General features: G+C 37.3%; 1 protein-coding gene across 2 annotated transcripts in view; it reads right to left on the bottom strand.

Moving 5' to 3' along the window:
* Positions 1–5,372: 5,372 nt before the first annotated feature.
* Positions 5,373–25,365, bottom strand: part of SYT14 (synaptotagmin XIV) — a 61,486-nt gene continuing 41,493 nt past the window's right edge. Inside the window, exons 5-7 of one of the 2 annotated variants that reach the window (XM_010000899.1) lie at positions 10,343–10,532; positions 7,234–7,290; positions 5,373–6,140 (exon numbers count right to left, since the gene is read on the bottom strand). In XM_010000899.1, the coding sequence (XP_009999201.1) occupies positions 5,827–6,140; positions 7,234–7,290; positions 10,343–10,532 (561 nt within the window). In that variant the 3' untranslated portion in view covers positions 5,373–5,826. The remainder of the gene's footprint in view (positions 6,141–7,233; positions 7,291–10,342; positions 10,533–25,365) is intronic. The other variant, XM_010000907.1, reaches the window with a different exon arrangement.

The following is a 25,365-nucleotide window of genomic DNA, read 5'->3' as shown; positions in this document are numbered from 1 at the left end:
TAATTACATCCCTGCATGTCCATGAGGTATTCCTTCAATAGTATGATATTACTGCTTCTGCTCCCCTGAGTAGGACCCTCAGAGACAGGCAGCTTTTGGAGGCTTTATACCAACTCTACCAGGATATGCTTCCAAGGAAGCAAACAAATTCTTCTATTAGGCCAGCCTTGCCCATTTTCTGGGCATAGCTGTTTCCTGGTCTTCATTCCTACAGGAGCAATACTACCTGCTTTCCTGACTCCTGGCACATTCCTTTGCATAAAGGTCATATATCTGTATTATACCAGCATAAGCCTGCACAGCAAAACCTGATCCAGCACTTATGAGACCAATTTCTTAATTCAGCCACACCATGTTCCATATGAACTAAGCTTGCCAGCATTAATATAACTGTGTTGTATTCAGGTAGGTATAATATAAGCAGATACACTGGGTGCATAAGATTTCTGCACAGGTGGCAGAAAGGAAGAAACCCTGCTTGAACTTAAGGAGGGGCAGTGATAAGTTGTTAAGGCTAAACAAATCCATGTCACTGTAGGCCAGCTGGCACACACCCCACTCATCCTAGGCAAATAAACACTTTCTACCCTGCTTACAGCTGCAAAACACACTAAGTTGGAAGCCATGAAGTGCCCACACAGACCTGTGCTGCTTTGAATGCATAAACTCCCACAGTCCACATGAAATGGTTCCTCTGAGTAGGGCTCTGTGAGGGCTGCAAGGCTCCAAGAGTTCAATTTGAGTCACTGTTGCTGCCACTGTCTGAAGCCATCTCTTACTTTAATGCTTCTGTTCTCAGATGACATCTCTTCATCAGGCACACAAGCAAACACTCCTGTGACTTTCCCCACGAAACCTACCATCAGAACAAAGTAGTCTGAAATCCAGCTGTGATGCAATACAAAATCTGGCAGTTGAGTTAAACAGACCAAAATACAGAACATTCTTGATGTCTTGTTCTAACAATAAACTTTGCTGAATGTTCCAGTCAAAATGATAAAGATGTTTGGGGATTGCTCTAACATTTTTAATATTAAGTTTTAAAAATATTTCAGAAGATGAGGAAAAGGAGAAACAAAACCAAGAGATAATTATTAAATAAGTTTTTGACAGTATCTGGGTCCTCACTTTTTTACTTCCATTCATAGCTGAAATCATCTTTGACTCTGTTACGGGTTCCATGCTGCATCTCTGCTCTAACCTACTGATCCTACTGCACTTCACACTTTGAGGGTCATGCTACTCTCCTGCTGATATCCATGGTCTCCTCTCATTAACAGTAATGGCAAGTAGAGGCATGCACATCAGTGAGACAACGGAATGAATGTTTAGCTGATAGTGAGAATTCAGCTTCAGGAGGAAGTCATTCTGCCTTACAAGTGACAAGCCATCATTTTAAAGACTGCTTTAAACAGGACAGCTTTTTTTTCTCCCAAAAAGTGTGATGAGTAAGTAATGGGCTCAATACAACTCTCAGTTAAATGAAAGGGCGTTCTGTTAGTTTCAAGTTACAATAGCTCAAACCAAACGGTTTCCCCTCAAACCTCAGTCTCTGATTTTACCACAGATTTTTTGTTAGAACTTGTATGTGTAAGAGCACTCTGTATACAATTCCTACATCAAAATGCCCCCATCAAAGAAAAAAAGTCTTCTGCTTCACCATAATAGAACTGATGGTTTGCATTTCAGAAATCTTAGGAAGTTGGACAGGTCACAGAAATTTCGAACTAGTACCTTACTGTAAGAGGTGCAGAATGCACTTGACTTCTAAGACCCAGTGACTTCTAAGACCCCAGGGTGCTGGGGAGTTTGCAGGAGGAAAAAAATTGGGAGAAAAGAGAGTACATCAGTAACACAAACACAAATTTTAGACAAAAAAAACCCCTACAAAGGTGTGAAAAATGGCAGGGTATCAACGCTGGCGCTGCATTTGCCGTCAGGAATAGTTGCAAAAATTTACAGGTGAAAATCTCTCCTACAAGAAATGCCAGTTCAGCTCAAGTATTCTCTTAATTGAAACCCAATATCCAGCTCCACTGAAAGCACATACATTTATTCCAAGGGCTCAACATATTTTGAAATCTAATTCTTAAAGATGTTAGAAGATTTTAATTGGATTTAGAAATGACACGGTATTTCCCCAGTAGCAGAATTTACACCTTGCCTAACTTCTGCCTTTGCAGTCAGACCCTGCAGTGTGGTTACGTGGCTGTCTCAAGTCCTGACTACTACAGGGATCAACTTCCCAATCTTACCAGCACTATCCTCCTTCCCTGTGCTGCCTGGCTGAACTAGGAACAGAAGCTGCTGACTCCCTGCCTCCATATATGTGGGAGATAGTGATGTCCAGCAGATGCTGTACAACCTCTCAACCTTCTGTGCAGTGATTTCATGCTTGCCTGTACTGCCCTTCACAACCTTACTGTTATCACAGAAATAAACTAGCCAATTTTTCTCATATTTATAATGCTTTAGGAAGACCTATGTGAAATGTTCTAAACATTAAGCCAAACAGATCATATGCAGAAAGGCTGCAGTGTTCTCAAGAATAGAACCTGTAAGAACGTCACTGTTCTGTAATTATTTAAGGCTACACTGTCAGAAAACAGATTCAGTTCAAGAATTGTAATCTCTACATGGTATATTGGCACACAAAAAATAATTAAATAGTTTTATAAACTCTTCCAAGTACTTCCTGTACTTCTGAACAAAGGTAAACAATAAAAAGCTATGGAAAAAAAGCACAGGAAAACACAAATGTCCCTTGCTAATATGTTGTTATTTAGAAATTCTGTTCCATGCTTAAGACTTAACTGAATGCACAAAACCACACTGTATGTATAAGCCCTTTTGCTGGGTTAAAAAAACCCTCCAATATCTAAAGGTAGATTTCAAATACAAAAGTGTAGGTTTGCATAAAGCAGTAAGAAAAACGAAGTAACAAAAAATCGTAAGAGTGAGATCTAGGAAGAAAAAACAACAAGACAGCTATTTGATACTATAATGAATTCCTAAAAATCCCAGGGTGAATCACATGATTTGTGTGACTGGTTTGGCATGGCATATCCATGTACCCATGCCTCTAAATTAAACATTCATTTCCATTCTTTATACAATCAGTTCCCAGCCTTTGTACAGTATAAATTCAAGTAAGCCAAACCTCCTTCTGTGAAGCACAGACTGGATCTGGATACCTTGGGAAAAGTCACATCATCTAGAGGGAGATTCCTCTTCGCAAATGTGCTCAACAGCAACTACTATAAATCTGATGCATCAAAATTAAGATTTCAGTGTTTTAGAAATCTAACTGGTTAGATATAAAACTGAAGTAATGCCACCCACAAACAGAAACCCAAGTCATAATACAGTTTAGTTAGTTTAGGTCTGCAAGAGGTTATTTGCTGCATCTCCCAAACTGACTTCTTCATTTGTTCAGTGGTGATGGTTCGGTATATTCTCCACTGGAATTATTTCTTCAGTTTTTGCTGTTAAATACTATGCATTCCTTTATACAGCAAAACTTATACAAGGAGACAATCATTATGAGACAAAATTCAAATTCAGGAAAGAGCACCCAAATACCCACAAACAGAATGAGTAAAACCACTTCCACATCCAGTGAAAAACTGCTTTTGGTGAGCTTTTATGTCAGTGTTTCTACTATATGGAAATAGCTGGAAACTGGGAAAATTTGAGCACTTTCCTTATGCATATCAAATTAATATTAATTTTTTACTAAATTCTACAATCAACATTACATTTCACAAACTGAGAAACAGCAAGGACTGAAAGAGACAACTTGTATTACTGCAAGACCATTCCTGTTTAAAGTTTTTGCATTATTTGTATTTAGTAAATAAAGCTTCTGTAAAGGAAGTATCATGCAATACTGGGGAAAAAAAAGGGCTTGTAATAATGTTTTAAATCTTTGAATCAATTAAAATTGAAAGCCTGGCTCAGCAAATAAACCCCTCAAAAGGCACAAAATAAACCACAAAGTGGAATTACAATACCCTTTAAAAAGGACTTAATGAAATTGTTAAGTAGTGTGAGAATTTGAGAATCATGTGAAGTGTCTTTATTATAACATACACACTGTCTCCAACCTCACTATACTTGGCTGGCTGTATACCCTAAAGCTAGGATTGTTCAAAGGTATTATAAAGAAAGTAAAGAGAAAAACATTTGTTCTAATGAGAATGCTCTAGGCTACCACTAATTCAATCCTCAACAGAATCTGTAACTTCACTCTTCTACCCACCAAGTGCTACAACAGTCAGTGCGGTCTCATATTTGTGAGACACCACAACCATGTGTAAGAAAAAAAAAACCCTGCTTGTTTTCCATACAGCAACAATTAAAAGTAAATGAAACTTACAATTACAGGCAAAAAGGATATTTGAAGTGGGAAGCTTTTCAAAAAATATGCTTACTCAATAATCCACAATATAAGTAACATAAATTTGATTCAGCAGTCAGCAAAGTAGTGTGATTCCCATTAAAGTATCTGGGACAAATAGGAATCTCAGAAGCACTGATATTTCCCTAATTGCAGTGGAAGCCATCGGTGTTTATCTGATGGCAAACTTTTTTGTGATGTTGTGGCTTCTCAATTATGTCATTAGAAAGCTGTGTTTCCCAACCTGAACATAAGCAAAGCAAACTTCTTTTCTGGGTGTGAACATACATTCAATTACTGGCAAATCACTAGAAAAATAACTTACTGATGTTCTCTTCTCCAAGAAGAAAACTAAAAACTCCTGGTCTACTCTCTAATTCCAACAAACGGCATATGGTAACCCCTACAACAGCTCAGAAGAGACTCAAATGGGTACCTGTTTCAACCAAAGTCACAGTATTTCACATTCATTCAGAGAAGTTCAATGAATGCCACCTTCTTCACAGTTGTTCAACCTAACTTCCAACTGCGGACATTTAAATAAATCTGTATCAATTTGTTTAATGAAAATATATTTTAGTAAAGTCGTGCTCTATGAGCTTCCTACATTGGAATACGTGGATACAGCAAGTGCTTTCAACAGAAAGTTACATAGTTTTACAGTACAACCTGTCTAAGGAGATTTGGAAGGACCAAAGTAATGATCTGGTCTCTTTGGATTAGGCAGAAGTACAGGCAAGAGGGAAAAACCCAATTTATGCCATATATAGAGCTTGTTCCTGTCAGAGATTTAAGAAACATTAGTTTGATGTCAAAGCTCACCTGATGCCCAAATGCTAGTATTTTTCAAACCAACTGCATATCAAAAAATGCAAACTTACTTCTACTAAGCTCCTGGAAAGAAACTCAGTGTAAAACAACAGTATATTAATATTTACTATACTACTAAGTGTTCTCCACTGGTGGGTTTTTCTTTTCTTTTGCTCCATAGATCATTAACATTTTCTTGAAGTGCAAGTTATTGACCTTTAATCTGAATGCAGGCAGGTCAGAAGCTACAGTATTAGAGCAATACAAAAAGTAGACAAGAAGGAGTTTACATTAATTTGGAGAACCTTACATAAAATGTTTCTCAATTGAAAACCACAAAACAAACCCAAACAAATACAGCATCAGGTGGATGAGAGAGGGACAACTAACATATCTGTGTACAGCAAGGCTTCTCTGACGCCAAGAAGTGCCTGACACTAAGTCAAGGTTATACATTAAATCCCACCATTTTGCATGTTGTGCATCCTTTACGATGGAATGTTGACTTAAGTTTTCATTTTTTACTTCTGCAAGAAACCTGCTGATTGTGACTGGGGATGATCATCTTCTTGAGAGACCAAACACCCTTAAAACCATGACCTTACCATTCTAGTCCATTACGATTCTAGTAATGTATGCCATCTACATACTTGCTGTCCTTTAGATTCTTTCATTTCAGTCCAGTGATTGAGTTCATCTTCTCCTGAGCTGTTGAGACCCAAGGAAATCCACCCTATCATCTCTTTTCGTTTCATGCTGCGCTTATTATATACAGATAATATGAGTGTCACATCTGAGAGCTGAAACAGTGCCACTTGGAAAACGAAGGTTTCTTTGTATACCGGATTTGGCTGTCCTCGGCGGACTGAAGTTTTGCATTTGGACATCTCTTGCCCCATCGAGTTCAGCAGTGTTAACTTAACATATGTATCTACAAAATAAATCATATTTTGGAATGTCAGATATCTTGAAGTTTTTGAGAAGGAGGTATTTTTAAGATACAAGGATATGGTGTATACCAGGCTGACTGAACACAGCTTAGTTTAGACACATGGAAAGATGACAAGTAAGCAAAATATTACAAACACACTAACAAATTAACTAGCTTTAGTACTATGTAAATGGGTTAAGTTAAAGGTATACCGCATAATCCTTCTCCCATTGACCCCCCTTATTTGGTCTAAACAAACTTAAATTGCATTAACACTCAGCAAGCTCCAACTAGCCACAACACTGTAAAGCATACCACTGAATTTTCAGAGAATAAGAATAAACAAAGTGGAATGAAGGCAAATAATGAAACAGAAAAAAAATTAATGTTGATCTGCAGTGATGATATCAAAACAGCCAGAATGAAATGCTTAAGAGTAATCTCTGCATGGATGTGGTTCTCACTTTGGGGTTTTAAATTTTTATTTTAAAGGCCAAAATATAAACTTAATCCCTAGATTCATAAAGGAATAAATTTAATGCGCTTTTCAAGAGAAGTAGGTTTTTGCATGATTCCAGATGGGTATTTAAAACATAGCTTGTACAGTGCGCTTAGGAAGTACAATTAAGAAGCTGACGGAAGTAAATATGGTTAGCATACATTGGGTGTTAGTGCTTGGGTATAAACCCTTATTTTTGAAGCTCTGTTTTCATTTGGCTAGAAACAATAAGCCATGTTCCTGCCGAAGGACATGCATTTAATGAATTTACTGATTTTAAGAAATATGAAGTGTATAAAACAATCCGGCATTTCATTCTTTATTCCTGCCATATTCATGTTAATGAATAATATTATTAAAAGACTGGAGTTTACGTAAGCAGAAGCACATGGAATATTTTCACATTGCAGGTACACTGAAATCCCCACATCCATAATCAGAGATAAATGCAACTTTGGCATTAGAGAGTGACACAAATAATAAACATATACTTTTATAAACCGATATGGTAGGCAGCCGTGGATAGCTTTACTGCTGGCAAGTTTTCTTTTGCATGAAAAAGACAACATCCAATTAGTTTCTACAGGAACTCACCTCGGATTATATAAACCTGTCCACCTATCAAGTGTTTTAGACAACAGAACAGTCCGTCTGACAACAGGGGGTGGAAAGCAGTAAAAGAAACAACGACCAGATGTCAATAGTTGGGTGAGAGAGGATCAAAGGTTAAAGTTTAAGAGGAAACACTATTCACTGGAGTGGAAGAACACAAAACCTCAGCAGCATAGGTCAGAAAAAGGATTGAACAAAAGGATTGTTGGGTAAAATTTACTGAAACAAAAATTTTGTGCAGTTTTTGTGTAATCTTTTACACCACTTACATAATGGATTATCTTAGCTCTTCTAGCTACGGGGTTCAGAAGCACACTCAACATGGAAAGAATCATGCAAACAATTAGGTTATAGAAGACTGGGTAGAAATCACTGTCTCCTTTTTATCAAACCTAATGCTTTTTCATGCAAACTCCAGCATATTAAGAAAAATTGTGCACAGTAATTATACTTCATATATTACAAGCAATAAAATGAAAAATCACTGAACTGAAAACTAAGCTGGTTTTGCCCTTAGCTTTTAGAGATGCAAATATTTGATTGTAATACTTGAGTTCTCAGCAGTGATGGACTTGGGCATGAGAATGACTCTGATTCTATCTCTAAAAATAGCTGAGGGATGCTTACAGCTGAAATTCAACCGTGGGTCTCTATTTAAAGTTTAAAGATCTCACTTGTTAAAATCCATGGATTTATGGATTTAATGTGTGTGTGCATGCATCCACACATATGCATTTAATGTGCAAAAGCTCATACCTCATTTCAACAAAATTTTGAAGGATACTATGAAGCATCTTTTTTTTTCAGACAAAGTATTAACTCACACAGAGAAATGAAGGCACATTCTAACATCAGCTGTTATTACCTGCAGGATTTGGTCTAATTCGTCTGTACTAAGCTGCTAAATTAGTTACTATATAACATAAAAAAATGCAGCAGAGGAATATATACACACTACCATGTAGCAGAGATGAAGAACTTAATCCACAGCATTTCACAAAAATTATATAGGTTCATAACCCCCAGACTACAGAAACTATCGCACGTGGGAAAGAATAATTGCTTCCCGTTCTACTATAGTATCTCAAGACCTGAATGAAAACCAGCCTGTGCATGTACACTGCAGCACTTCTCAGGATTTTGGACCACTGATGGTCCAAAACAACAAATCTGATCAGAGCTTTTAATCATCAACCCTATGTGCCTTAGTTTTCATTTCATTTTGTGGAAATGATGGCACAGAGAGCAGCAGGTACGTGTCCTACAATGTACTTGAGAGGGAGTTAGGAAAGGGCAGTGGTAAGCACCTGGGTCCAGGAGTTTACAAGAAGGTACTACCAATGTCAGCAGAGAGGGAGATGGCACTAAACAGCCCACAGGAAAAATCTGGATTCCACAATATTCTGTACATGGTCTTACCAGACCCAGAAAGTGCATTAGTTTGCAGATTTCTAGAAACAAGAGAACTCAAAACCCATATTTGCCTAAACACAACTGGACAACAATTAAGAGTATCAAAATTTCCCCTGTCCTTCACAGGGGATGACAAAAGGTAACACACAGGATCTTCCCTCCAACAAGTTCAGACAGATCAAGGCTACGTGCCACATTCTATGCTGCTTTCTTGCAATCTGAAAGTGATTTTTTTACCTCAGTGACACACACAGCTGTTAGCCAGATACCATGGGCCCACAGAGCACATTTTGGGAATTAACATGCCAGGGAATGAACATATCTGTCTTCAAAACAAGTACTGGATGCCCACCTAATTTGTATATTCTAAATACTAAGAAAAACTTGCCTTTCTCTAAATATTCCAGAAAGGTAAGCATAAGCCACCTACTGTTTTTTGCTCTATGGGAACACATGGTCCCTGCTCTCCAGGATTTGTCTCCTGCTAATTCCTTCCCCCACCTCAGTGTCCTTGGGCCTTCTTGGCTTTCCCCATCTAATTCTACACTTTGTCTCCCACTAGGTAACTCTGGGGCAGCTACCTCATTAGACAGAAGTATAAGAGATTCTTTTGCGTTCCTTCTCTGTGCACATTAACAAAGTCTGGCTCCATCAGTATGAAAAGTACAGAGAAAGCAAAGCAGAGTAAGGCTGAGCCAAATGTAATTAACAAATGGAATAAAACATCAGTCAAGAAAGAAAGAGGAGAGCATTATTCTCGAGTTGTTTGGCTTACTTCCTAAACTCTGAAGACAAAGTGAAATGTGCAAACCACTTATAAAATGTTGGCAGCCTGCTACATAATCTAGTAGTGCCAGATAATCTGCTATGCCATACAAATCTGGGGATTAATAAACAGAAAACGGGGCTGAAACCTGAGTCTCCAGACAAAAATCAAGAACAGGTAGGTATGACTGGCTACAACTAACGTAAATCAGACTTGTAATCTAAAAAACAATAAAAAATAATTTTTAAAAAAGTTAATTACTGAACCTTCTCAAGCTATATCAAAGAATTCCATGTGTGTGACATTCCATCTGGCTTCAATTTAGAAGTATATAACGTTCACAGATATTTCAGACAAATGTATTTTTTAACAAATGCTTGAGCACACAGTTCAAGTCCTTTCCAATGGCAAACAGTCCTGCACAGTAAATATGCCAAAGGTCTCAAGTTGTTTCTCCATTGTCTTCACTAACATTCCCAAGTCACTACCACATATACACAGGCATGTAGGCAATTAAAGACCACAGTATCAACCCCACTAGGAACAGCAATAACTGCAGAGTGTTTATATTAATATTAGCTGGCATGTACTTTCTCTTTAAACACTAACTTTTAATTCTTGGCCTATGATGTGAGGCATTAGTAATTTAGCAATTAATCACTATGAGAAAGGTAATTCATTAGTCAGTCATCATGAAAAATTAAAACAGTCTTGTCAACTTACAATTAATATTTTGAATTTTAGATTTTTGCTATTTCCCAACTGACGAGAAATATAAAACATGAAACAGATTAGTTGATGATTGCTCTATTTCATTTTGATTGGGTAAGACTAAATGATAGGTTTGAAGTCCTTGCTACTGAGAGCCCCACCAGTACAGAAGCATTAGGATGAAAAAAGATTTTCACTCACTGGGTGGTCTGTTTGCTGCCAAGTTTTTGAAGTGGCTGCCTTTTATCACTTCTGCTGATAATCTTCCAGTTGTAGCGTTATAAAGGAGGCCAACGAGGATTTCTGGAGCTGAGCCATGTACCAGAGACTGACAAGAGGAGGTACTTCCACTGCAGGACACTTCCGATGTGCTCATTTGAGAGTCACAACCCTATAAAACAGATAAAAAGCTTTGTCTGTTTTATGGAATGATGTTACTGGGAAGTCCATTTTTAGCATAACACATAGAAAATTAGGAAAGCAACTTACTGACAATAACAGAAGGTCCATTCAATCACTCAATAAGCAATGTACATCCTTAATATACACTCAGTTTGCACATACTAGAGGCAACAAATACTAAAGCAGTCTAGAATTAAAATAATTCTAATTTTGTGTTTCTGTTACCTCGTAATTCAGGAGAAATAATAGCAGAAGAGGAAAAGCAGCCTATTTACTTCAATTGCTAAAATAAGAACTGTAACATAGTTTGTCAGCATCCTGGAGAACATTAAACTTCAGATCTTTTACTTTCCAAAAATGGAAAACACTAGTGGAACTTTGAAGATAATAAAATGCAGGAAATTCTTATTCATGTTTTGTAAAGGTTATTCTCTAGACCGAGAATTTATGAGCAGCAAAATAACAGAACACATGCAAGTAGAAAAATGCACTCTCTCTAGAATAAATTAGCTTACAAGGAATTTAACTGATCCGGGGATACAGAATTGCAATAGACCCTTCTTCTTGGATAGGAAAGGAATAATGCCATCCTAAGGCTCAGCAAGTGACACATTAATTTCCACCCCAGAAGCTGCCAAAAAATTCAGATCTCTCATGCATTTTCACCATGTCATATCTTTGACAGGAGTTTCTAATATTCATTTTTGTCATTTTAACCCCTCATTACTGGCTTAAAAAAAAAATAAAATTAAAAAAATATAGTAATGCTTATCATACTCTAGTTGTTTCTACTTTGACTTCTTGATTTCATGCACTGGCACAGAAAAGCTGTAGCACTGAAAACAAGAAACTGGATGGAACCTAGTTTCCTAGTTTCCTGCCAACGGCAAAGGTTGGTACCCAGGCAAAGTTCTGTGAATTACCAGTACATCCCTTTATGATTCTCTCAGAAAAAAACCACCATAAATTGGATCCAGAGATTTTTCAAACATGGCTTGACTCATATGGGAATCTGGCAGCACTCTTTCAAGGAGTCATGATGGTTTTGTGAAGTTGATTCTTCCAGATTCCAAATGTCTCTATCAGTTCCAGCAACAGCTGATATGGGCACAAGATCAGTCCTAAAACCTAAATAGCACAAATCCTCATCAAGATAAAAGTTAACTTTAAAAGCAAGGAACTTAATCTGACATATAAACACAAATGCATTACAGAATCTCAAATTATAGAATACACAATACCTACAGGAATAAATTATGAACCTATAATAATATCCTTCATATTGACATTTTAATTAGTACTTCTCAAAATAACATTTCCAAGAAATCTGGCAGAAGTTGCAAGTAGCAATCCAGTTCCTCATTAATAAACACTCACTCTTGTTAGCAAATGTACTCTTACTACTAAAGAAGGACTCAACAAAATTCTGACTTCTATCCCTCAAGCTGTAAATTCTGAATTTCAAAACTCTGGTTATTTCTGCAAAAGTTCTTCATTCAGTTTCAAGAATAAATTTCAAATGGGTTGCAACTTGTGAATTGCTGAAAATGAATTACATTTACAATTATACATTCATTCTCTGGATCTTGGCATTCACAAAACAGAATTTTTTATTTCTAAATTCAACAGTAGAAAACAAAATGGACAGTTTAAAAGAAAGATGACTTCATTCAGCAGTCAAAAGTACATACTGTACACTTGAAAGCCTCAGCTTGTGACAACTGCATCTATTACTTAAGTTTTCTGGTCTTATAACATTGTAATACACTATCCTTATGGTGCTTATTCATCTTACTATTTTTCGGGGGCAGGAAACTGACCAGAGCCAACCTGATACCATTCAAAGCTTAGGTCTCAAATTTCATTGTGGTCATGGTCAAGTCTACAAGAAAGACTTAACCAAGTGAGCAGCTAGGTAATACTCCCTTGCAAACCATCAAAGGGCTTTGACATATGTACCGAGAGGGGTGATGATAGCACTTTTTTCCCAATTGTGACTTATTTGTATAGTTTATGGATGTTCTAATAGGGACTCAGTCTAAATCACTTTTTGACAGAGTTGAACTGATTACAGTGGGTATCACAATAAGGTTTAGAACGCTAGAAGTAGTAACCAGTAAATGAGTGATCAAGAAATTTTGTTACATGCTGACCCAAATATATTTTTTAAAATACTCTCTTTTTCAGTTTATGAAATGGAAAATACCAATATAAAAGCAAGTGAGATATTAAGAAGAATTAAGAAAGAAAAGGAGTAAGTTGTGAAGCAGATCAGAGGACAAACTGATATTACTGTGTAAAACTGATGTTAAATTACATAAACCACAGTATAATTTCTTTGTGTATGATAAGGGAGAAGAGAGAGAATTTGGGGGCAAATTATATTTACATGAGAAAAAGGGGAAGGTGAAGTTGTATTTCATCAGTTCTCTTTTGAAAGAAAACAGGGAGACCCTAAGAGGAAGAGAAGAAACAGGAATCAGGGAATGTGAAGAGACAGCTGAGATCAATAGGGCTCAGATCAACAACAGAATAAAGACTTTTCACTGCAGGACAAAGTTAAAATCAGAGATACTGAGTATTATATGTCTTCTCAAATGTACTTTCTCCAGAACAGTTTATTGTTCACATTGTGGAAATCCATTAATTGTTTTAAGTAAGATATTCTGTGATGTCTGCTGGTAAGTATTCTGACTTTGTATTAAGTTCGTAAGATGAACTAGAATTGAAAATAACCTCTCTGATTAGAGGGTTTTTCTGTTTACATAGGCGAAGTTGGAGAAGAGTGCTAACAAACCCACCATGAAAAAAGCAGGACAAGAAGTTACATTTTTACCTGCTCAAAATATAACCTTCATGATCATGAGCCAAATTATATTAACACTGAAATTGCTAATTGCTGCAACATTAATATAAACTTAGCTAGAATGAAGCTTTCAACTCACAACATTATAGTGCTACCAGATGCTTTTCATCTCTATACAGATTTGCATTCAATCTATCTGTAGGCCACTTTGATACTGCAGCTTCACTGTGGGAAACATAATATTTAGACCAAAAGTTACTATTTGTTTGAAATAATCTGTCTACACCAGTTTATTTTTACAACTCTGTCCTCTCTTCCTCTATAAACACTGTGTATATTTTAATAAGCTGGGGAAAAAAGGGTTAAGGTTCAGTAATAGCAAAAGCCTTTCAAGGTCAGTGAAACACCAGAACAAACCAGTAAGAACTGTTGCAAGAGTATTAAGATAATTAAGATTATTAAGAACTTAGATGAACTGTCAAGGTACTGATGATCTGGCCACAGTGCAAAGACCTGTCTCTTGAGGTTGTATCTAGAGATTAATGCTAAATTTCTAACCTATTTTTGTCAATTTAGCCATAACAAAAATTATTAACAGTAAACACAAGCAAGAAAAAAAATAAATCAGGTAAAGTCTATTCCAAATACATGGTTCAAAGATCAGTGTTACTACAGTAAATTGTAATTTTTCAGCTTTTCCATTCTGTAACACAGAGTTTTGTGCAAGTGGCTTAAAACTTTCCTATATACACCACAGAATAGTACTTTATAATAAAGTTAGGTGGATTTTTTTTGGTTAACACTTCAAAGAATAACTGCTTCTCACTGGATTATAAGATGAATATGTGTTATATTCTACAAAAATCTAATTCCTAATTCTCCAAACTATTGTCATTGATGAATTCTTTGCATATGATATCTCGGAAAGAAACATAATTTTTTAATAAGTATGTAATAAAAACATTCCCATTAATTTGTACATGAATTTCACATCTTCCTACTGTACAAAAGTTGGCCATCAAAGAAAGAATACTCTTTTTTCCCTAGTGCCAATGGAAGTGAACATCTGCAATGCATGACGCCAGACCGGAATGCCTATGAAGTATTTTCAATAATCTTTTTCTCTGTTCTCCGACAACATATAGAATCCTATATTTGAAACAATGATAATATATGTAAAATGTATTTATTTGTCTTTCTTCACCATAATTCCATGGAAACAGGGTATTTGCTATTTACATATTCATCTCCTACTGTTATTTTTCTAAACCCTGAAGTTCTGCTTATAAAATCTGTTCTTAAGCCAACTGGAGTTAACCACAGGGAATAACATGGTCATGCTCTGAGGGCAGTTAGAAGTTCTTTTTCCTCATTGCACAGGTTAAAGTCATGCCTCCATAGGCTTATGAAACAAGAACATCTGATTCTCTTGGCTTTTCAAAACATACACAGGAAAAGATGAAACCTTGCTGACAATCCTTCAGCAACAAAAATCAGATTCACAGCATGTTACTTGTCAAAATGTCTCTCTCAAATTTTAAATGTTAATGTTATACCACTAATCTTTTAAAGGACTTTTTTGCACATTACTTTCTTCTACTTCTATATCAATGCAACTGAAAGGTTAGGGAAGTAAATTTGAATCTTAGTAGGCAAGAGGGAACTGAATCCAAGTATCCTGTATTTTAGATAAAAGTATTCTTCTCTCTTTATCACCAGTCCAGTCCTGAACCCTGAAGCTACTGCATCACTTTGAGACAAACGCTTGCTGAGGTGATGAGAACATCCAGGTGTCAAACAGGCTCCAGACCAGCTCTTCAGCCTAGAGCCTAGTCCCTACTTCTGCTCTGAGAGGCAGAGAGGAGGAGAAAACTGAACCTAGAGCCTCCACATCCCTCATTATTGGCTTAAGCACTAGATAATTTATAAAAACATGTTTCAAAGCTAAAATTTTGAAAAATTATCAAGATCATTCCTGGGAAAGAGAAATCAAACCATCTAAAGAACTCAGTCTTGAAAACAGAAGGAAGCAATATAATTAGGAATGTCAAAGAATGTAACTTCATAATTTTGAATTCTGTTAGCTAAATCTCACTTGCGTGCTATACTGGATACTCTGATGCTTTTGCAGAGTTGTTTGGCTTCTGTTTCCCCTGACTCAGGGAAGAACTGTGAACCAACATACTTGAAAAAAGGGAGATACTCATAACAAAAAAGTTCCTTAAACAATTCATGCTCTTTCTGTATACTAATACCTGCAGGAAGTATCAACTTTTTGTTTCTAAAGGTAATTCAAGTACTACACGATGCTCAAAACACTATTAAATGTTTGAAATAATAAGACTCATTATTAAGATTAATACTAAAATTTAGCAAAGATGTTGCAACGTAAAACTTAAATGAAGAAGTAAGTGTCAAAAAAAAGTTATTTACTTTTGTGTATGTTGTCATTTTAAGTCTTTGGTGATTTTAAAAAATACTTGAATTTAAATGGTGTCAATCTGGTTCTTGGGGAGCTTTATTGCTTGTTTGTGTTTGCTTTAGTTTGGGTTGTTTTTTTTTTAGTTTGCGTTTTTTCGTACAAAGCTACCTATCTTCACAACATGTTAGGGAGGAAATTCCAATTCCTATTGGTTAGTTGTCCTGTATAGTAAAATGAAGAGAACATGCAGTTATCCATGTATCATGTATCAGTATATGCTTTCAGCTAATAACCTGAACTTGCAAACGCTGAAACATCGCTTTAGGCACCTCACAAAGATTCAAGTTTAGGAAAGCATCGTTATTTATGACAGGTAATTATTTGGTTGTTCTGCTTAATAGCTTCCTTGAAGAACATGCCAATTAAGTATAATGTGCATTTTTATTCATGTAGTTCACACCTTACAATATTAATATCGAAGTCAACCTAAATAACAAACATGAAAGTAAACATTCTAATAATATTTCCAGCATGCAACTTGATTTTAGGAGAAAAAAACATTCTTATTTTGGGTAGAATGGCATGCTTTAGAAGTTACCAGGATTTCCTGTTCACAAACTCCAATTGAAAAATCTTGGGCAAAACCCCACATCCAACATTGATGGTATTCACATCAAATATGGAATTGTTTTGGTTATTAAGCTACTACTAATGTAGCTGAAAATCAGATTATCTGAAGTGATAAAACTCACATTTCTCATCAAAAGCTTCTGTTCTACCTTAGTTTTTATTCTCAAGAGAAAAAAAACTTCTGGATGATAATTTTACAAACACACCATTTTCTCACAGAGGAAACACTGGAAAATGGAGATCAAATAAAAAATAATAGTTCTTTCATTCACTGCAATCAAGGGACTAAAACCTTCAAAATTAGATGTACAACTTTATCATATATCATAATGTAGAGCTATAAAAACCTCCTTAGATACCTGATAATACAATGCAAATTTCTACTTTAAAGTAATTTAAAATTAATTGTTAATAAAAATAAAAACCTTTGTGGGTTTTCTAATAGGAATACAGCATTATTAAAATAAGGCTTTTTTTCAAGCATTAGGATACCGTAATTTAGTGGTAATATGAAAATGACAACATATACGTATTCTTAATAACTGCAAAATAACATTCCACTTTTCTGAAAGATTTTAAGCAAGTTCATAGTGAGATTTCTGTGTTGATCTTAATATTTCATGAGAAATTGCTATTGCACCTTCTGCTTAAGGTGTTTAACACCTCTGCAGAGCAAAACGTTAATTCTCTGTGGAAAGGAAAACATTTTAAGTTTTCTATGACTTCTATTTGTCTGCGTTAAAATTCTACCTTTGGCTTACTTGTCACATTATGGAAAGTCCTAGTTGTTTCATAGACTAAACTGGCCTGAAATTTGCACAGCAAACCTGAGCAGCAGTGGAGGCAATTGAAAATGAATGTACAATGGAATTTACAGCATTTACAAAAGTGCTCTGTTTTTATATTACCAGTTTTTTATATAGCCACAGGCAAAGGGAGGAAAAGAGGCAAGAGGCCTTTCATTACTGAATTCTGTTTTTTGAGATAACACATGTAGCATAAAGAAACATTCAAGAACTAAAAGCTGTTAAGATGTTTGTGCTAGCAATTTTGTTAAGAACATCTGACACACAAAGACATTCTACTTGCACTCCTGATGAAGACATGCTAACAGCTCCTCCTGAGACTCACTCACACCTCCCCCTCTCTTTACTCCTGTCAGACCTGTAAGACCATGGAGATGTCACTGCGGGACAGCTTCCATGACCACAGACTTCTTTAAATTACAATGCTCTGTCCAGATAGAGTTACCCTTTATGTGTGTTGGAGTGACTAATAGCAAGTAATTTAATTTTTCTCTTTTCTCTCTTGATTACACTCTTTTAAACTGGGAAATGAGAAAAAGATTAAATGATCTAAACAATAAGCATAATTTATGAGTAATTGATCTATGGACCAGTGTTTGATTGCATAAAAATTCATGCAATTATTTTTCACAATGAACAAATCCCTAACATTAAAGGTATGTTTATAATGCATTTGTCAGCTATGCTATTTGCAATAAACAGTTCAGCTCTAATTCAAACTGCTAGTGGTACCCCTTTTGATTTGTTCAGGTCATGTTTAATCTCAGGACTGGAGGACCACCAGGTGTTAGCAGTTGGAAGGGATCTGCGTGAAGTGAATTCTTAGAGCTATCATACACACCACAAAGAAGGGCAAGAGGTGGACATACCCTGGATTCTCCTGGGGCCAGATGACAGCTGATTAGCCCAGCAGAAACACAGGAGCTGTGAAAGCTGCAGCTAAAGGTCAGACAGTAAGAGGGCCAAGCCTGACAAGAGGCTAATGCACTAAGACTAAAAGGATCCCTTGCTAAAGGCACCCTATGAACAGATGTTTGTCTGATACCAAATAGTGGCTGCTTGAATACACAAAAGAAGTGATTACTGCATGATCCTCAAGTCTGAAATGAAGAACACTAATGAACACTTACTGCAAAGCCCAGGGGAATAAGAATCACCCAGTAAATAAACGAGAAGTCAAAATCACAAGTTCCACAACTGTGTAAGTTCCAAAACTGCAGACTAGGTAACTTCATTTCTTCGTGTAACATCTCTGATTTGGATTTCCCCCAATGGAAAGAAATTAGAGGAAAACTGTGCACATGCTTTTGCTGCAGGGTGTTCAAACCTGCCAAAAGAACTGGTTTTGTGTTTTTCCTTTTTGTTGTTTCCTTGAAAGACAGGAATAAAAGCGAGATGATACAAACAAACAATAAAGAATTCAAATTATAAGAAAATAAAATAGTTGGGAAACTCAGTATCTCTAAGGGAAACAGAAAATTAACTTGGATTCATAAGTTAAAGAATATATCACCAAAGAAAGAGTTGCTTGAGGATGATTTAAGCAGCAGCTTGTAAACTTCAAAAGTGGAAATTTCATGCCAGTGACAACCTTGATAATCTTTAGTTGTAATTCCTACAAAACCACTTCTTGGAAATTTACAATATGTTTTTACAGCATGATTATTTTTCTTACTGCTCTTTGAAATTCCAGTCCAGGTTGGGAGATCATTCTTATTCCACAGAAAATGATCGTCTGAGCATCTCATAAATACCTGACAAAATTATCCTTTTTCTAGCTTTATGTATTGATGAGCTTTTTCCATTTTTTTTTTTTAAAGATTATCAAAAGTAGATATACACTTTGAGGCAATCTGTTTGTCACTGATGGACTGGCTTTCTGAGGAAATTATTGCTCAAGAGGATTACTTTCATTTAATCAAAGACAGAAATTCACAACTTGTCATTTGACTGGAGGCTTTGTAGAGACTGAAAAGCATCATCATACACTTAAAATAGTCTGAAACACAGTTTTCATTATTTGCTGATCCAAATACCAAAGGTTGTGGTGATCAAACTGAGTAAATAACTTTTTTCAAGCAATTCATTCACTAAAACCAAAATATGACAGTTTTTAATTGTTATTTTACTCAGTGCACAGATAATAAGACAACAAACAACCTTTATTCTGGCTATGTGACCAACCAATTATTTAGATAAATAGATAATATTCTTTACATTGCTGACATCAAAGAATTTTCCATGTATCCTACATTCAGAGTCATGGCAACAGATCTAGTTACCAAAGTAGGAACTCACCTCCTATCGGGGTATCAGCAAGGTATTTGAAAGCTAATGCTGAATTGAAGTTCTAGTTTTGCAAATACTTTTAAGAAAGCCCTGGTGTTATGCTGGCAGGTGTTATTTTAAAAAAAAAAAACCACCTCTAAAAACTTGAAGGCCAGGTGGACTGTATTAACTCTGCCTTTGCAGTGGCATCTATATTCAGAATGTTTTGACTGTCCCCATTGGCCAGCATATCTCAAAAAAGGTATACATGTACTACTTTGAGAACATTTTTATTAGCTCTATTTTCAATGACTGTCAGCAAGAATTGGAATCAAACTATTCTCCTTGTATCTTAGAAAAAAAGTCCAGCAATGAAGGCCAGAAATGCAAACTAACTGAGAATTCTGGTGGATGTACAAAATTCAACTAAGGGTGTCCAGAATCTCATAAGAAGTCAGAAGCTTGTTTCCAAAGAATTAGGATTTTTCATTAGGAAAAGCTTTATACTCTTCAAATTATTGACAAAACAGGAGTCACAACCCTAGCTAGCCTAGACATGGCAAAATTACAAACTCTGAATTGTTGCTTTGTGGAAAGCTTCCTGAACTGATCTTGAACTTGATCTTCAATGGATGAATAGCAGCAATATGGCCTATGCCTAAGGTGGTATCAGAGAGAGCATCCTGATGACAAAGATCCTTCTCTTGATCACAGTGGAGACAGCAAATAATCCACAAAAGAGCTGAAGTAGTGCATTTAGTTATAGAGTTTAAAGCCACTTACAAGGACTATTGCCTCTTCAGAGTAAGACTGAAATAGTCTTACAGCTTCAATGCCTAGTTCAGTGCTTTGCCACGAATTATTAGATGTGTTTATATAAGAAAAAATCAGGAGTAAATACCCCTGATTTGGAAAGTAATTTCTTTAACTGTGACAACTGAACTGAACTTATCTAGTCAGAGATTCTTATCTCATCAGATTCTATTTGAGTTTTTGAAACTTGCATCTGCCAGAACAGTACACACTGTTGCTATGCTTTTGGAGCAGCTAGTTGTCTTTGTGTTTTCTACCCCTCATATCCTAATGAACACCTGAGCCAAGAGAGACATGGGTTAGAGCTTATCTTCTCAGCTGCCAGGAGCAGTGCTCAGGGAACACCACACAAAGGTGCCCAAGTTGAAGCGTGACACCATGAAGACCATGGCTGCTGCCTGCCAATACTGCTGTCAAAGCCTGTGCAACCAGTTAAATACAGCAAGTCCACCCCCTCTGCCCAGTACTGTCAAGTTCACCTGCAGCCTCAGTAACACAATCTCCGTTTCTAACCACCTTAGAATTTTTTTCAAAGAAATCACAAGAGTCATTATTCTTTTTGTGTCAAAGGACTAATTCTGATCTTCCACCAACTCAAATGAATTCAGCTAGCTATTCTCAAGATAAGAACTTGCTCAGAGTTTAAAGATAATTGCCCCTTATTTTGATGGACATAATTTTTGCAAGCTAACTGGAAGCATTTATGCACCATCACATGTGAAGTGATCCATTTAGTTAGAATTCTAGTTAAATAAAATACTATGAGCAAAATCTTTTTAGTTGTTGGGGTTTTTTTCCTCCTCTCTAGACAAGTCTTAGTAATTTTTTCATTACCTGTTCTAAATTATCATATTGGTAGCTACTACTTAGTAAAGATACATTTATGGATATGAATTTTAGTGTTCAGCCTTCCAAATAGGATCCTGAACAGGCCACAGCATAAGAACACAGTAGTAAATTCAGCAATATGCCCAAAATATTAGGATTGGCACAAAACCTGAGAGCTTGGCTCTGTAACAGCCAAGAATTCACAAGAAAGGAATGCCACTCTGATAGCTTCTTTCCCCAATATTATAAATGAATAAACATCCATTAGAAAGAATACTGCAGGTATGCCACACAAAGGGCAATATGGAACAAATGCCTTAAGCACAGTGCATACACCAGTGTATACCAGATGATTAACCATTGTCCTCGAAGTGGAGAGAGCAGGCACATGAATGAGCAGAAACAGGCATTCTTATACACTGCACGTATGATACATGCCTCACTCAAAAAATTACAACTAAAATAATTCTCAAACACTGGATATTTATAGTAAACATACATAATATAATCCTTTAAGCATGAATGAATGTCTACACCATTCTTTATCATAGGAATCATATCGGGAGTTAAATAAGTTTGAAATGGAGAACATTACAGAAAGAAAATAAAAGCAATTTAATCCTCCCCCGCAAACAACTTGTCATTGACAACACATAATGAACAATTACTAGATTTGCTTAGCAGGAAGAGGTGTGTTTCAGTTGTCAAAACTGTACTTCAAAAATCAATTAAAAAAAAATCTAAAATGTCAATGTTTGTTGTTGTTCTATACCAAAAAGCAACCTGTAGGATGGTGAAGAGGCTTACACTTGTGTTGGAGTTTTTTTTCCAAATAAATTTTATTCAATGAACTGCTTGTATGTTTTTCTAATCACATTATTGCCTCTCTACATCCTCTGACAACAGTCCTATATTCCTCCCAGGTGGCCAGCCCCTCCTTCCATGATCCATAGATTCTCTTTTTCCACCTGAGTTTGCCCAGCACTTCCTTGTTTAACCATGCAGGTCTCCTGGCTCCCTTACTTGATTTCCTACCCATTGGGATGCCCTGATCCTGAGCTTGGAAGAAGTGGTCCTTGAATGCTGACCAACTATCTTGAGCCCCTTTACCATCTAGTACCCTGTCCCATGGGACTTATCTTAACAACTGATGGAAGAAGCCAAAGTTGGCCCTGTGGAAGTCCAAGGTTCTGGTCCTGCTAGGTATTCTCTTCCTCCCACACAGGATCCTGCACTCCACCATCTCATGATCACTGCAGCCAAGGCTGCCATTGACTGTCACCACTTCAACCAGACCCTCCTTGTTGGTGAGTACAAGATCCAGCAGCACCCCTCTCCTAGTTGGTTTGTCCATTTGTATCAAGAAGTTATCATCAGTGCTCTGGAGGAACCTCCTAGACTGGGAATGGCTGGCTGTGTAGGCCTTCCAGCAAACATCTGGGCAGTTAAAATCCCCCATGAGGACCAAGGCCTGTAGTTGTGAGGTTGTTTTCAGCTGCCTGTAGAAAGCATCATAACTCCCTCAACCTGATCAGAAGGTCTGTAATAGACCCCCACAACTGTATCTCCCATGCCAGCCTGACCCTTAATTCGCATCCACAGACACTCCACTTGCTCCTCATCAGCCCCTGGACAGAACTCAATACATTCCAGTTGCTCTCTCACATAAAGAGCAACTCGACCACCTCACTTTGCTGACCTGTCTTGCCTAAAGGACAGAGCCATCCATGAACACATTCCAGTCATGTGAGCTGTCCCACCATGTCTCTGTAATTGCCACCAGATCATAACCCTTAGAGCACACGTAGACTTCTAACCCCTCCTGTTTATTCCCCATGCTGCCTGCATTGGTGTGCAGGCATTTCAGGGAGCGAGCTGAGCACACTGGTGGCACCCTTGGGAGGTGGGAGACCTTCTGGTCTTCATGAATACTACACCAATGCCCCACTAGTTCAAACCCAGCTACAACCCCCTCCCACTTCAAATCTAGTTTAAAGCTCTGTGAATGAGCCCTGCCAACTCCTGCCCTAGGACCCTTTGTCCCTTGAGGGACAGGGTCTTCCCATCCAAGGCCAGCAGGCCTGGTGTCCTGAAATCAAACTATGCAGGAGTTTTGTCTCCTATCCCCTTCAAGTCTAGTTTAAAGCCCTCTCAATGAGCCCCACTAACTCCTGGCCAAGAATCCTTTTCCCCCTTGTTGACAGCTATTTGCCATTATTTACTATCATACCTGGTGCCCTGTAAACATCTCTGCAATCAAAAAACCCAACGTTCATCCAACAGCAGCAGCTTCTAAGCCATACATTAATCAGTGGTGTTTTCCTAGTCCTTTCAGCTTTTCCTGCCACTGAAGGAACTGAGGAAAAGACCACCTGTGCTCCTGATCCCTCAAGCATTCAGCCTGGTTCTCTGAAATCCCTTTTCATCGCCCTGGGACGTGCCTTGGCAACCTCATCAGTGCCCACCTGCATGACCACTAGCAGGGAGTAATCAGAGGCTGCACCAGGCCTGGGAGTTTCTCAGTAACATCACTAACCTGGGCCCCAGGGAGGCAGCAGAACTCCCTGAGAGTTGGGTCTGGCCGGCATATGGAGACCTCAGCTCCCGTCAAAAGAGAATGTTCTCCAACAATTACCTTTTGTTCTTAGCAGAGGCAGTCCTAATGCATGGGGCAGACTGCCTCGGCAACTCCCTGGATGGACCTTTGTCAGTAACTTTAGTTATCCGATATTCCTGGTCCAGGGCCATATCCCTGTTCCGTAAGGGCACACGTGAAGGCGAGGGAAGCCAGGAGCAGGTTCACCTGTTGCCTTGAGCAGGGACCCGCTTTCAGTCCCCCTCTTCCCTCAGGTCCCCTACCTCTGCCAGGTCTTCCTAAGCAAACAATACTCAGACAAAATCATAATGTACAGCCCTGTCACTAAGTTTTGATGCAACGGTCACTTTCTATTAAATCTGGAAGGGACAGTCTCAGATGACAGTGACAACCACACAGGTTCTGTTGCTTCTTCCTCACTCAAACATACACTGATCTTGGAAGAAAGGGTGTGATAAATAAGGCGGGTGAGGATACTGCCTGAGAAGGAATTCCCTGCTATGTGGGAGAACTGCAACAACACAGCACTGTTAGAGACTAACAGACTTAGGACTGTGGATAGTAACTGCTAATGTAAGACATTATACACAATACAGGAACCATTCTTATACAATCAGAAGGCAGACAATTAGCTAATTAAATACATAAATATAAGATTAGCAACAGATAGAAGCAAATAAATTATGTTTCGGCAGAAGACATTAGCATAGACCTTTCAATGGATTAGGAATTTTCCACGACAGAAGGTATATTTAATGCATAAAATCCATATAATGAGAAGCACTGTAAAAAAATAGGGCAACTGTCATGTGCCCAAGAAATATCTTTGTAAAAATGCTGTCAAATATAAACACTTCACAGCAGCAAAACACTCTGAAGCTGAACAATGCAAATTTAATTCAGAATTTACGATGTACATCATCACAGATTTTTATAATTACAATTATTCCTGAATAGCTGGATCTCTCCAAGTTGAAATAACACTTACCTTCTTCGGTTTAATAACTCCTGCCTGGCATTTATGACTAGTTGGACACAGAGATTGTTGTTGGTCTACTCCAGCAAAAGAACAGTAAAGAAGGAGTATGACCAACGTGTATAAGTAAAACCAGAGGCAAACATGGGAGAAGGGTAAGAACTAATGAAGTTCAAGGACCATGTGGGCATAAGAACAAATGGTTATAAACTGGACATGAAGAAATTTGAGTTGGAAATCAAACAACCCTATGTTTTCAGATGAAAATTCACAAATCTGTGATCAGGATGACCTGGCTGTTTAGCAATAACAAGGGCTTGGACTCAAGTGACCCAGGATGCCCCCCATTTCCAGTCACAAATCCTAAAAACAAAGTAAAATTTAACACTCTTGCAAAACAACGAGATGTTAAATCCTGTAATAGATCTGCTCACTGTTAAAATATGATACACGCTTATAAATTAAAACAGAAAAATAAACAGAAAAAAGAATTTCCAAAGGTTTAAAAATTCATTTGTATAGTTCCAAAAAACATGGATCCTCATTCAAGCTATAAAGACTAGGAAGGTTCTTTTCCAGCAACAGGTAGGGCTGAGATAAATCTGCCTAAACCGCATTACAGCAACAAATTTAAGAAGATACTTTCACTTCCTACCTATTTTCCTTGTTTCTTTCCC

Source organism: Chaetura pelagica, unplaced genomic scaffold (genome assembly GCF_000747805.2).
Source record: "Chaetura pelagica isolate M959 unplaced genomic scaffold, ChaPel_1.0 scaffold161, whole genome shotgun sequence".
Classification (NCBI taxonomy): Eukaryota; Metazoa; Chordata; class Aves; order Apodiformes; family Apodidae; genus Chaetura; species Chaetura pelagica.
Note: the sequence above shows the minus strand (reverse complement) of the source record. Positions and strands in the feature narration are given on the sequence as shown.